The 14822-nt window shown below is 40.5% G+C and overlaps 1 protein-coding gene across 7 annotated transcripts in view; it reads right to left on the reverse strand.

Moving 5' to 3' along the window:
• Positions 1–14822, reverse strand: part of AK5 (adenylate kinase 5) — a 280641-nt gene that overhangs the window by 64491 nt on the left and 201328 nt on the right. For all 7 annotated transcript variants that reach the window (XM_002810687.5, XM_009248808.4, XM_063711701.1 and 4 more), the window contains exons 9-10: positions 11154–11196; positions 8175–8219 (exon numbers count right to left, since the gene is read on the reverse strand). In XM_002810687.5, the coding sequence (XP_002810733.2) occupies positions 8175–8219; positions 11154–11196 (88 nt within the window). The remainder of the gene's footprint in view (positions 1–8174; positions 8220–11153; positions 11197–14822) is intronic.

Raw genomic sequence — 14822 nt, forward strand, 5'->3', positions numbered from 1 at the left:
AAGGGGTTGGCCCAGGGGTACACAGAACTTGGATACAAACACAAGACTTTGGGTATTCTCTCCTCTCCAGTGCTGGGGCCTGCTAGATCTTGCAGCATCTGCTACTGTCCCCTGATCATTCAAAGAGAGCCTCTTTGGCTCTCTAAACAAGCAAAAGAGGCTCTCAGTGAGTCAGCCTGGAGATGTCCCTTAACTCAATTGCTAATCAATAAGCAGGATAACATAGACAAGGAACATTGGCCATTTCCTTGAATACACTTAGCCTTTAGTGAACAGGCCAAATACCTAAAACTTCATCAGGTGACTCAGCTGATGAATTAATAGTGCTTCCAAAAAGATTTCAACCAATGGGTAGGGACACAATGAGTATGAGGCCTCCATTCCCTTTACTGGTAACCTCATGTACTTGGGCTCTTTTCTGTTTAGCAGTAATTTGCCATTCTAGATGAGTCCTAAATTCCTGTCATGTCATGCAGTGTTGCAAGGACTGTTTTATGTCTTCCGGAATTTCACGGTTCTTTGAGCATAGTAAGCCCTTGATAAAGGCTTATTAATTTGCTTTGATTAAATGAAGAATGCATTGCATTCTAGTTCAACATTACTTGGAGCCCTTTTGCAGTGAAAAGGTTTGTATCATTAAGTAGGTTCATTGTCACCACAAAATGCCCACATTTCTCCAACATTAGAAAGATATCTCATTAGTTGGTCAATGCATTTGAGGCTCTCTTGGAAAGCAGTCCAATGTCTCTTTTTCTTTACTCTCCCATCCTGAATGGCCTGGACTTTGAAAATACAGGTGTCGGGTCTGCAAGAGTGTGAAAGAGGCCCTTGTGTCTGCATCCCTTCAGGAGAGAAAGAACTGTGGAGATCTGGTGCCTGTGTTTGGAGTTGGAACAGTGCTCCAGTTGGGCCAGGCCAAAAGCTGGAGAGTCAGATGGCAACTTAATTCTAGGTGATTCCAGCTGTATGTGTCAGGGTTCTCCAGAGAAACAGGAGCGACAGGATGTATATATCCTGTTGCTTATTATTCCCATTATAAGCCCATATATACATATGGGCTCATTATGAGAATTGGTTCACTCCATTATAGAGGCCAAGGAGTTCCATAATAGGCCTTCTATAAGCAGAGGAACAGGGAAGGTGGGGGGGGTATAGTTCAGTCTGAGTCCAAAGGCCTGAGAACCTGGGGGTGCTGCTGGTGTCCAAGGGCAGGAGAAAATGGATGACCCAGCTCTAGAAGAGAGAGAGCAAATTCACCTTTCCTCGGCCTTTTTGTTCTAGCTGAGCCAGAACAGATTGGATGATGCCCACCCACATTGGTGAGGGTGGATCTTCCCTACTCAGTCCACTGATTCAAATGCCAATCTCTTCTGGAAATACCTTCACAGACACAGCCAGAAATAATGCTCTATGAGCTAGCTGTGTATTCCTTAACCCAGTCAAGTTGACACCTAAAATTAACCATCACACCTGCCCCTAGCTCATGAGCTGCCCGATTTCACTTCAGAGTGGAAACTCAATCAAATCCAGTCTGGGTTTTCTTAGTCCAATCCAGTGATTTCTGATAACCTTGATAGTCCAGTTCGAAGTTCAGTCTCCATGTCAGGGCCATTCTCCCACCTTGCGTGTTTTTCTTTGCCCTCCCTTCAGTTCTCATTCTTCCTCGTGCTGTTGCTCCCCTGGGCCGTACCCCCTCCACCTTCTATCCAGCCCCCTGCTTTGGGACCTCCTGCTACAGTCCTCTTTGCCTTCTTCTGACAAGTGCACAGACTTTCCTTTTAGGCACCCCTTGCACCACTGGGCACAGAGAAACACTCAGAACTTTTTCCAGGCCTACAGGAGCCCAGAGAAACAGGGCTTTCAGCAGATGCACTATTTTCCCCCTGACCTCTTCCTCATATTTGTGAGGTTATTTGCTTGGAAAGGCACAAGGAACTTTTTCCCTTTGAGATCCCTAAGTGCTAATTCTGGAGTTTCTCTCTGTCCTACGTACGTGCTTAACACACCCACCCCAACCCCCAAGTAAGCCCACGGTGGTGGTTCTCAAAGCGTGGTCCACAGACATTAGAGGTCTCCTATATTCATTATAACACTAAGAGGTTATTAGCGTTTCGGAGGTGGTGCAGAAGCAATGGTTGTAAACCTGTGGTGCACGGCAGCAGTGTTATTAGTCCTGCTGTACTAGTTGTGTGCCTCACTACCATGTACTCACAGTAAAAAACAGAGAAAAGAAAGAAAATGGCAATGTTACATAAGAATGCCCTTGATGAAGCAGTAAAAAAGACACATTTTATTTAATTTTCACCCTGAAGCACACATCATTTTAATATTTTGTGTGACAGAATGGGAAATACGCATAAGGCTCTTTAGCACACCTATGGTTTTTGCTTTTGTTTTGGGAAAAGCACTTGTGTGATTATTTAAGTAGCTGAATCAGTTGCTTTTAAAAGTGAACACTAAATCTACTTTCTGAAAGAGCATCTAACAAACAAACTGTGTTTTTTTTCAGACTTGAGTATCTGGCAGAAATTTTCTTGAAAATAAATAAAGCCTGTCACTTCAAGAAAAAACAACAAGAAGAAACAACAGCCAGTGTTTTTTTGCCAAAATCCATGCTTTCAACCTCCAGATCCACCACTTACTATCTAATAACTGAACTCCCTAATGTCTTACTTGAAAAATCAGGGTAGTAATAGTGCTTACTCCAGAGGATGGGTAGGAGCATTCAATAAGATAACATTGTAAAGTGCTTTATGTAGTGTCTGGTATGTGTTAACTGCTCAATAAATGTTGACTGCTATTACAGCCACACTGAGTTAAAATAATCCAATTTCTTTCATATTTAATTTAACCAAATATGTGGGTCAATTCCATCAAAAGTGCTCATGTAAAGCACCAAATAGATACTTTAAAGAATCAATTCATGGCCGAGCACAGTGGGTCATGCCTGTAATCCCAGCACTTTGGGAGGCCAAGGCGGGTGGATCACGAGGTCAGGAGTTCGAGACCAGCCTGGCCAACATGGTGAAACCCCATCTCTACTAAAAACACAAAAATTAGCCGGGCGCGGTGGCAGGCGCCTGTAATCCCAGCTACTCGGGAGGTTGAGGCAGGAGAATCACTTGAAAGCAGAAGGCGGAGATTGCAGTGAGCCGAGATAGCACCACTGCACTCCAGCCTGGGAGAAAGAGTGAAACTCCGTCTCAAAAAAAAAAAAAAAAATTCAATTCATGTTTTTTTAATAATAAGGCAATAATGAAGTGGCAACATGGCTATAATGAAATAGTGCCAGGCATTGCAATATTGAGTTTTAAGCAAAAATTCTTATTTCTCCAGTTTTCCTTAGGAAAATAGATAGGACTATTTTTGTAGTGGTTAAAAACGCACAAATTAACATAAAATATTGCCAAAATACCTCCCAAAGATCACTACTTAAAAACAGTTTATCACAGCACCAATGCCAATGTACACCAGGCCACCTGTGTTCCTGACACATTGAAAGCTATGGCCTTTGCATGATGTCTTGATCATTATGTCATTAATATCATACCTCACCTGAAAAGTCAGATGTGTTTCCCAAATTGGAGCACTTCTACCCAAGCTTTGGATATAAATTACCAGGAATTTAGATTATGTCACATTTTGGGCATAGGCAGGCAATGAAAAATGGAGAAGGGAAAAAGAAGCCAGAATAAATGGGCTTATAGCAAAATAATGATCAAGAGATTTAAAAAAAAAAAAAAAGAAAGAAAAAAGGAAAGAAATATACCAGAAAAGGTTGTGAAAAACTGTAGGAACCTGTTAGTGGGACCTAATGAGGCCCTTTAAAGGATACTTTTACATTTTCCAAACAATTTTCAGTTTTCAGAAATGATTGAGTTCCTGTCTTGTATATCAGCGCAGGTTCTTATATGTTGTATGTGAACAACCGAAGTCCATAGAATCTTTTTCAATCCTTTCGATCATCTGGTCCTACCCTGTGGGATCCCTTCTTTGTTTTTTGAAAGGTATTTCTTTATAAACAGCTACTGAGCTGCTTTCTTCGGGAACAAGAATGTATAGTTACACACTATTCAAAGGGTCGACTGGGTCCGTCCTTGCCACCTTCCCCTTTGGTGCAGATGGTACACTTGCCCTGAACATTTTTTTCTACTCAGGTGACCATCAGTGCTATCTACCACCTGCTCCCACCTGTGACTACTGCCCTGCAAATGAGAAAGAAACAGCACCAGCTCAGGGGAAAAGTTGCTTTTGCTTGTTCTCAGTGAGAGGGTAGCCGCTTCGTGGAGAAAGGAGCATCTGATTAGGCTCCTAATTAACATGAAAACCATCCCGCAAGAAACAGCCACAGCAGCAACAAGCTGCTTGTCAGTTCTAGGCCAGGAATTCCAATTGCAATTTTGGTTGTTATGGAAACAGACCACACTCCTTCTTAAAGAATTCATTACTCCAACAAATATTTGTTGTTCTAGTCATTAAGTAGTACCCAAATGAATGATGTAGACACAAGGGAGGAGGAGCGCTGAGGAGGAAGGCTGGTGATTACAGTGGAGTTCTCAGGGAGCTAGAACTTAACCCTGACCTTGGGGCATGATTAATAGCGGAGAAGACATTTCAAGTGAAAGGGCTAGCAAAGTGCGACAAGCTCAAGCCATAATAAGGATGCAGGTGTGGCTGGAGCCAAAGATTGACATAGGAGTGTGGTGGGAAATGGGAAAGACCAGAAGGCCAGTCTAAGAAGTCTGGACCTTTCTGTGGACAAAAAGGATCTAATGGATATGTTAAAACAGGGGAAGAATGCTTTAGGCATACTAATTTTGTCTTAAGGCAAATAGTGAGGATGTCAACCTAGACTCTGCCTAATACTGCAGCCCCAGTGTTTTTCGGGTATACGCCAAGACAATAATTTGAAAAGTGACAATTCAGTCATCTTCTCAAATAGACAAAACCACTCTGTTTCACTGAAAGTGAACTCATCAAAACAGCTATGGGTGTGTCTATGACATCTGGAATATTTTTATAAGGTTAAATTGACTTACAGTAAAGCAGTCCCAAAATATCATACTGCCACCTGTCAAGGACGTATTTAGAACTAAGGCCTTAATTCTCAGAGTCCAGTATGTACAGTAGAAGAAGAGCAGTCATTTTCCCTTGTATCACAGTGGCTTTGTACCTTCTATGGCCCAAACAGCAAGCTGAAATCTCTTTTACTAGAAGAGTGACTGATCAGTAAATTGAAATACAGGAGAGTTTTGTTAGATAGAAGAAAAATCTTTTGCTCAGTGCAGCAATTCTTAGAGGGTGGTCTGTGGACCCTTGGAGGTCTCGAGCTTTGTCTAATTCCAAAGATCTTCTACTGTGCTGTTTGACCTTTTGAAGGGCACAGGACTTAGTAACAGGTGAGGTCTTTAGTTATGCCTAGAGAGAGGGAAGTGGCATTTGACAACACATTTCACAGTTCAATTGTGAGTGTTAAACAATGGATAAATCTGAAGTAATATTACTGCCAAGACAGTAACAACAACCACAAAACATACTGTATTATTTTTGGAAGCTTCTTTGGACCACATTATTAAAAACATAGATTTCTATGTGATAATAAAGGGCTCTGTGATGGTTAATACTGAGTGTGGACTTGATTGGATTGAAGAATACAAAGTATTGATCCTGGGTGTGTCTGTGAGGGTGTTGCCAAAAGGGATTAACATTTGAGTCAGTGGTCTGGGGAAGGCAGATCCACTCTTAATCTGGTGGGCACAATATAATCAGCTGCCAGCAAATATAAAGCAGGCAGAAACATGTGAAAAGGAGAGACTGGCCTACCCTCTCAGCCTGCCTGTTTCCCCTGTGCTGGATGCTTCCTGCCCTCAAACTCCAAGTTCTTCAGTTTTGCGACTCGGACTGGCTCTCCTTGCTCCTCAGCTTGCAGACAGCCTGTTGTGGACCTTGTGATCACATAAGTTAATACTTAAAAAATTCCTATATGTATATATGTATTCTATTAGTTCTGTCCCTCTAGAGAATGCTGACTAATACAGGCTCCTACTGTGAATTCCTAGCTGTCCAGTTTAAAGGGTCTCCCTTTTCCTAACTTGGCTCCTAATATAAAAATTGAATAGAAAATATAAGACTCTGTGTATGGTCTGGATGCCAAGAAAATTGATTATAAAACTTATGTGGAAAAGGGAATTTTAGTAATCTATAGCACAACTAATTTTCCTTTGCTATTATGACATTGGGTTACTCTTCAATAAGTTTTCAATATATAGTTTTACTTTCTGAAAAAAACGTAAAGTAAGTGTGGGAAGAGTCCATCCAGTTCCCACGGTTAAGGTCAGCTAGAGGTAAGCAGATGACAAGTGGACCTAAGGTAGGTCTCAAGAATTCCCACTGCTTGACACATACTGTCCTCTTTGCCTCCTCTCACCTCCCATTCATCCCTTCACTGGGCCCATCTCTCCTTTTATCTCTCTGCTTAAATGTTATGTTCTTAGGGAAGCCTTCCCTGGTCACCCTCTCTAAAGTAATCACCTAATTTTACTCCAAACACTTGACCCAGGTTGTTCCCTATTTCAGTTCTTTGGTTCCTTCCTAATACTTTTCAAGGTTAATGATATATCTATTATTCTCTTTATCTAAGACGGCAGCTCTGTGACTCCCCACTGCCCAGCAGGGGTCCAATATTCAATAAGCATGTGTCAGATGGCTGAATGTGTGAGACAGCTTGCATTCAGGTTAACAACCAACACAACTGAATGGCGGAGGAGGGAGAAGCCTGGAGTGAGGAAGTGCAGTCAGAGACCCTGGTCCCCTCCCTGCTACCAGTTAATTGAATGACTGTGATCAGACCCCTTAACTTCTCTGGGCCTCAGTTTCCTCATCTAACAATGAGGGAACTTTACCCAGAGATTTCCAAGGCGGCACTTTGATTTTAACTTGCAAGAGTCTAAGTTTATCTGATTATATTTCTGTAGTGTTGACAACCATTCTTTTCCCACTCATTGAGGAGGTGTGGACTTTTTCATTATTTCTGAATATAAATAGACATTTTCTGGAAAATGTACAGGTAGGTGTACTAATTTTTTGAGGCACTTGAATGATCACAAGAAAAAGTACTAAGTTTTCAAATGATAATATTTGTCCTTCTTTGTGCATTTTTAACTACTGCACAACTAGTTCCCTTTATTTCCATGAGGAAAACTGGAAATCTGGCTCTCACACACTCATTAGCTTCATAATCTTGGACAAATTCCTTAAGCTTCGTGAATCTCATTTTTCTTGTCTATGTAATAGATATGTAATAAGAATAGACTAGGTAATGGGATTGTATAAGGATTAATTGAGATAACCTGGAGCATAGTGGGTGCTCAGAAAATGTTGGTAAACCTCAAACACATTTTCTCCCACAATTAATCCATCAATAAATTTCACTGTACTAGAGCAAAGAGCAAATTAGACAGTTTTTACTGTTTGCTGTATAGAATCAGGATCTGGCTATTGAGGTATATTTGAACATGAGGCAACTGATGCATTCAGTTGAGGAAGGAGGGGGTCAGTGTTTTAACAGAAAAGATGTGTGTTAGATTTTAATACATGACAACCTCTTACCCTTTTAAGGCACTTTGTTATTGTAGAGCTAAACTCAGAAGTTTGACATTCTTTCAAGTCCTACTTTTTCCATGCTGAAAAGATACAAATCCCAAAGTAATATAAAACTGCATACATGAAAAGAAATAACCTGGAAAATTTGGGGTACTATTTTGACCAAAAAGACTTCAAAACAGGATGAGAAATAAATAGTCTCTTTCACTACCAAATTCTTTTTTTTTTTTGACAGAGTCTCGCTCTGTCACCCGGGCTGGAGTGCAGTGGCACGATCTCAGCTCACTGCAAGCTCCGCCTCCCGGGTTCACACCATTCTCCTGCCTCAGCCTCCTGAGTAGCTGGGACTACAGGCGCCCGCCACCATGCCCGGCTAATTTTTTTTGTATTTTTAGTAGAGACGGGGTTTCACTGTGTTAGCCAGGATGGACTCGATCTCCTGACCTCGTGATCTGCCAGCCTTGGCCTCCCAAAGTGCTGGGATTATAGGCATAAGCCACCGCACCTGGCCCACTACCAAATTCTTATTATTAGCAATTGTATTGTTAGAAAATGCAAGGGCTGTTACTCACCAATCATGAAAATAATTTTACACTTTCTCAAATCTTCCATGAAACCTTTAAAATAAGAATAACTTAAGTTATTGGCAAGAAAAACTGTATTGAAGCCCTGGTTTTACTCATGTTATATAAAAACCCAAACCTTGTAGTTTTATTTGATAAAAAGCATGAAGTTGAATAAATGTGTGAATACGCTACAATTAGTAGGCACCAATGACCATTTCAGTGTTTTTGTTTGTTTGTTTTTTGAGATGGTCTCACCCTGTTGCCCAGGCTGGAGTGCAGTGGCTCGATCTTGGCTCACTGCAACCTCCACCTCTCAGGTTCAAGCCATTCGCCTGTCTCAGGCTCCCGGATAGCTGGGATTACAGGCATGCCACCACACCTGGCTACTTTTTGTATTTTTATTAAAGAGGGGGTTTCACCATGTTGGCCAGGCTGGTCTTGAACTCCTGGCCTCAAGTGATCCACCTGCCTTGGCCTCCCAAAGTGCTGGGATTACAGGTGTGAGCCACCGTGCCCTGCTCATTTCAGTCTTATTTCCCCACCCTGGTAATGTATTTTTATTTTAACATGCATGATCAACTTTTGGTGGCAAAAATTTATGTCATTTAATAGCATGAATCACAAAGAAAGCTATTTTTAAAAATCACTTTTAAATCATCCTAACTATCTCAGTTTGCTGTTATTTCACATTAAAACATTTGCTAAGCTTCCTTTATATACAGATGGTTAAAACACAAGTAGAGTATCTGGAAAATAATATTTTAAAAAATAGTTTCGCTTAGAGCAAATAATGTTATTTTCCATTTAAGGCAGTGATATAAAATTTCCTTTTAAAATAAATATATCTGAGTAACAGCAGTTCATATTTTCTATAGATAACTACTTTTGAAAGCTAGATCATTATTCTGACAGGAAACATTTTTTAGTGAAATTGGGGTAGTTCATTTATATGCACGATACCACATTTTGTAGGAATTCACAATTAGCTGAGTGAAGCCCCAACTCTACCAGAGAAAGAGAGAGCATGGGGCATGATGAATTGGGTTGGGGATAAAGAGAGGAGAAAGAGCTGGAAACAGAGGATAGAAGTAAGTTTGAGATCGTTGAAACCATATGGTTTCCACAACAAAAAACAAACAAAAAGAATTTTTAAATCAAATCCAGTCTCTTTATAGAATAACCCATGGTGACAGGAAACACCTTACATTGTTTGGAGTTTTCTATTAAAGGCAAATACACTGGTGTTCCTAACATGTGGGACCAGATGGTCATCTCAGGTTCTCCAGCCTGTGAGTTTACATTTACGAAGCTGAGGAACTCTGAGCCTATTTGCAAGCTAGGAAAATGGTCCTGGTTATTATTGTGATTTTTTTTGTATGATTGTATCCTATTTCAGTTTTAAAAAATAGTTGTTTTAAAATTAATGATGGTACATGACATTCATCTAATGTAGTCATTACAAATTAAGTATATAGTTTTTAATGACATGGGAACATGTTTATGTTGTGATATATACAAAACATTTGGAGATACTTATATATACATACGCATTCTCAACTATGTAAAAATAGACATAAAGGCAATGCATTGGAATGAAATGTACCAAATGTTAACCATGATAATTTATAAGTCATAAGGTTTTAAATGGCTCTTATTTTATACCTTAAAAAATTTCTACAGTATGTGTTAATTTTATAACTAGAATAAAAGGGAAAATTTGTTAGGCAATCAGTCATCCCCTATCTAGTTGAGACCAAGTTGATTATTTGCACTTAGCTAAGTGACAGCTAAGTTATGGCTCATATATTTGTATCTCTCCTCATGAATCACCAAGATGTCATTTGGTGACTGTGATTTTCACATACTGCTCTTGCCACTATCATCAAATGACACTTTACCCACCACCTTGTGCTCATGGATCTGTGCAGGATTAGAGCTGGGGTTATTTAAAAAGCCAAATCACTTACTTATATGTGTTTAGAATCAATACTATAAACATATTTCCATGACTTATAACTTTTATTACAGGGTAGATATGTTAGAAGGTATTTTTACTTAGGACAATTATGAACCTTTTCTTTTTTGGATAGTCCCAAATTCACATAATCATATCTATTTTCAGTTACATGCATAGCTAGTTATGGGTGGAATTTTTACTTTTTGCAAGACTTTTTTTTTTTTTGAGACGTAGTCTCACTCTGTCGCCAAGAGTGCAATGATGCAACCTTGGCTCACTGAAACCTCATCGTCTTGGGTTCAAGCAATTCTCCTGCCTCAGCCTCCTGAGTAGCTGGGATTACAGGTGTGCACCACCATGCCTTTCTAAATTTTTTTGTATTTTTAGTAGAGACAGGGTTTCACCATATTGGCCAGGCTGGTCTTTAATACCTGACCTTAAGTGATCCGCCCACCTTGGCCTCCCAAAGTGCTGGGATTACAGGCGTGAGCCACTGCACCTGGCCATTTGCAAAACTTTTAATATGACAAAAATTACAAAGCAGTATAATCCTGGTGTAGGGTAGGCTGAGTTCCAAAGGTACACGTGGAATAGTAACTACCAGGCAGGAAAAATATTTTTGTGTTTCAATTATGTTTAAAGAATGTTGAATTAAAGTTTAACAACTCTTTTTACTGCAGGACTTGTGGGAGCTTTGGATGCTATTATATACTTGGATCTTCCAGTGGGGAGCTGGTATTAAGCATGTTTCAAAGATATTTGAGTAGAGCATCCTTTTTTTGCTGAGCCTCTTGGGAGTCATGTTCTCTGGGCAGTTAGGAAATGCATCACTTAGTAATGCACCCCTTTGGTTCTTTACATGGATGGAGGCAGGAAAGACCCAAAGAGTTCTACTCTTAATTATGCTCCCTGGCCAAGGAAAAAGTGATGCTGTTAATATTTTATCTCTTAAGTTGATGTTTAATTAAAAAGGCATGGTCAAAGTTACTAAAATGACAACTTTGATCTGATCAGTAAGGAAAACTTACCTCCCATAGCGTCCTCTCCAAATACATTTAACTGGTCATCACCCTGTTAAAAAAAATCACAATATTAGATAATAATAACAGCAGGTATTGTGCTGAACTCCTTGGCAACACTGGCCTACTTGAATTTCCAAACGACTGTAAGAGGGAGGCACTTCCAAACAATTTTATGAGGGACAACATTTTACAGACGAAGACACTGAGAATTCTAAAAGTTAACTTTCCAAAGGTGACAGGGTAGTGAGGGACAGAGCTCAGAATTAAACCTGGGTCATCTGTCCCGAGTACATGCTCTCTTCTTAACCAGTACAGTATCTCACCTCCTTTTTTTTTTTTTTTTAAAGTGCAAAAGCTATCTGTGGACAGGAAGGCTGACTTCAAGAAGACAAAATCCTTTGGTATCAGAAGCTTAGTGGTAGGTGTGATCACAGCTGTTTTATGAGTAACTCCAAATTTTAAAGCTGGGGTTGGCAACAATTTTCTGTAAAGGGCCAGATAGTAACTATTTTCATCATCATGAGCAACATGTCCCCTGTAGCAACTACCTTTTTTTTTTTTTGAGACATAGTCTCGCCCTGTTGCCCAGGCTGGAGCGCAGTGGTGCAGTCTCGGCTCACTGCAACCTCCACCTCCTGGGTTCAAGCAATTTGGGCCTCAGCCTCCCCAGTACCTGGGAGTACAGGCATGTGCCACCGTGCTGGGCTAATTTTTGTATTTTTAGTAGAGACAGAGTTTCACCATGTTGGCCAGGCTGGTCTCAAACTCCTGACCTCAAGTGATCTGCCCACCTCGGCCTTTCAAAGTGCTGGGATTACAGACATGAGCCACCGTGCACGGCCCCTACAGGGCAACTATTTAGCCATAATTTGCCAATCCCCAAACCAAAGCATGAAATAAAGGAAGTAGGGGTGATTAGTTTTTATTGATGCCTACCTTTAAATTTTTCATTAAAAAATAATTTAATCAAACAGATGCTCTATTCCTTATGGAGTAGCCCATGGTGGTTGGAAAAAAATTCAGAAAAACATCTTATAAAAAGGCACTAGGTGAGAACTGTCACTCTCACCTATGTCTTCATCTGTATCATTTTTCTACTCTGTCACCCCTTATAGGTAACCACTTATACAGATTTTTCTTGAGGCAAACAAAAATGACTTCTAGATATCCAGGGATATATGTGAACATAAATAGATATTATGATCTCCATTTCTTATACAAAAGCATTATACTTTTATTATACATGCATATGTGTTTACGATATAATACTATTCTATAATATATTGCTCCTCCACTTGCTTTTTCTCTGATCAATGTATCCTGGAGAAATTTCCATATAAGTACAGAATGTTCTCAGTACCAAATATCATCAGTTGCACAGCATTCTATTGTATGTGTGGTACCATAATTGTTGTGTTTAATTAGTCCTTTATTGATGGATCAGTGAGTAGTTTCCAGTCTCGAACTTTTTTTGGAAAAAGTGGCACAGTGAGTAAACTGGTATAAATATCATTTCATACTGCAGGCTAAATTTCGAGAGAGGGGACTGCATGGTCAAAGAGTAAATGTATTTATAATTTTGATCGAATTTTGCCAAACTGCTCCCCATAGAGGTTGTACCATTTTGAAGGGACATCCTCTGGCTTGTGCTTTATACCGGCCTCTTGCCTCTAATTCACTTTGATGCCTGAGTCAGTTAAATGAGGTTGTCTGGTTGTATTAACACTCCCTTGAGGTAAACTGCCCTCAAAACACTTTATTTAAAGACAGATTCTTGCCATCCTGTTTAGAATATATGCCTTCAGGGAAATTTTACTACTCATCTTCTTAGAGTTGCCTGTGCATTCAGTGCTATTCCAGGTAAGAGAAGAGCTCTTAACAAGAGTGGTCATTCAGGGACACATTTACATTAATGAATTCTCTTCTGTGAATAGAAAAAGCATCAATTATTCCTCAACAAGACTTTCCACCACTTCCCTTGTTGAAATTACCGCAATTCAGAGCTTGGAGTTTAGGGATCACCTAATCCAACCCTGCCACCCACTCTTCCATTTTACAGACGAGGAAAGTGATGTTCAGAGAGGTCATGCGAGGGGCCCATGGCCATGCCATCATGTCCTTAGTGAGGTCAGGATGGGATGAGAACCACTTCTTTTACCACTTTGCATGGCTCCTATGGATTTGGTCTCATCAGTGTAGGGGCATCTCCTCTCCTCTGCTCACCTGGCCAGGCACCCATCCACCAAACTGCTGCTAAGGGCCCACTGCAGTCTGGCTCCCTGCCTCAAGCTGGGATGAATCCATGGTGCAAGCTGGGCCCCAGAGCTCACCATGGTCTCAGGACGAAGTTAGGATGGAGCCAGGACCACATCTTTGCTTAGCTTTTACCCCTACCCTATCCTGCTTCTCCTTAGAGGGCTCCCTAATAATGCACTTTCATGAGAATTCTTGTCTCAAGCTCTGCTTCTAGGGGAAAAATATCAATTATTCCTCAAGACAGGGACCTTGAGGAGTTCCCAAATTCTCAGGGAATTTTGGATTTAAGACAGGGACCTATTTGAAGCAATTAATAAGTTTGCCTAAGGGGCAGCTTTATAGAACAGGCTCAAGAGTATTTCCTGGAAAAGGATTGTTTAATCTAAATCTTCTTATTGTTTGTCAAACAGCTATTGAATCTATCTAGGTAATGTTGAGAGGAAGCCATGGAGTCCTCTCCCTCAATTTTTAATATTATTGTTAGATTATCAGACTTATACCCACCTTATAGGCTAGGCTGTATTAGATCTTTCTTCTACACGGCTATCATGTTTGGGGAGTCTGATCGTGGTTAATGTGAATTCCTGAAACAGTGCATCCCACTGTAAAAGGGCCCATCTGACCTCTGCCAGGCTTCTTGAGTCTGACCTATTTGTATCCACAGCTCTTATTCACAGCCTTCTATTACACTTGCTCAAATGCTTCACATGAGCCCCAGCTTTATTTTCATTAATTCATCAATAGTGAACAGGCTGCTGGGACATAGATGCAACTGTCATCAACTCTCACCAGGAATGTGGTGCACTGACATGAAAGCCCAGGTGAATGAGATGTTTGATTGGAGGGTGTAACCAGGGACTCTCAATAAACCTCATGGTTCCAATGTGAATATTTTGTAAACAAAATTAATCTGGCATCTTATACGCACACACACACACACACACACACACACACACACACACACTCGGGGTGAATGGGAAACACTTCTGGTTTCGGTGAAAAAGATACCAAACAGCCCCTGTAAGCACTAAATCTTGTTACTTTTCAAATGTTGGGTGTGTTCTGCATGAAAGGCATTAATTTCAGAATGTCACTTGGACAAGGAGCCAAAGGCTGTAGCCTTATTCAGGAGACATCTGATCAGGTGTTTATGCTCAGTCACCTTGGAGCTTCCTCTTCAATGAGGCATCACTTGAGAAGACTCAACCCATTAGCCACCACTCTGAGTGTCTGTGGGAGCCTCTTTGTGTTCTGGCCTTTTTCTATGTTGAGGCTCCATCTAGTCCACCCTTTGTCACCTTAAATCTGAATTATGGAGTTAGGCTTTGTGTGCACAACAGGACACAGGTGACTTTCCATAGTATTAAACTAGGTTTTGAGGTACATGAAGTGGGATACTAAATCTTCTGAACTGACAAA

Source organism: Pongo abelii, chromosome 1 (assembly GCF_028885655.2).
Source record: "Pongo abelii isolate AG06213 chromosome 1, NHGRI_mPonAbe1-v2.0_pri, whole genome shotgun sequence".
NCBI classification, from domain to species: Eukaryota; Metazoa; Chordata; class Mammalia; order Primates; family Hominidae; genus Pongo; species Pongo abelii.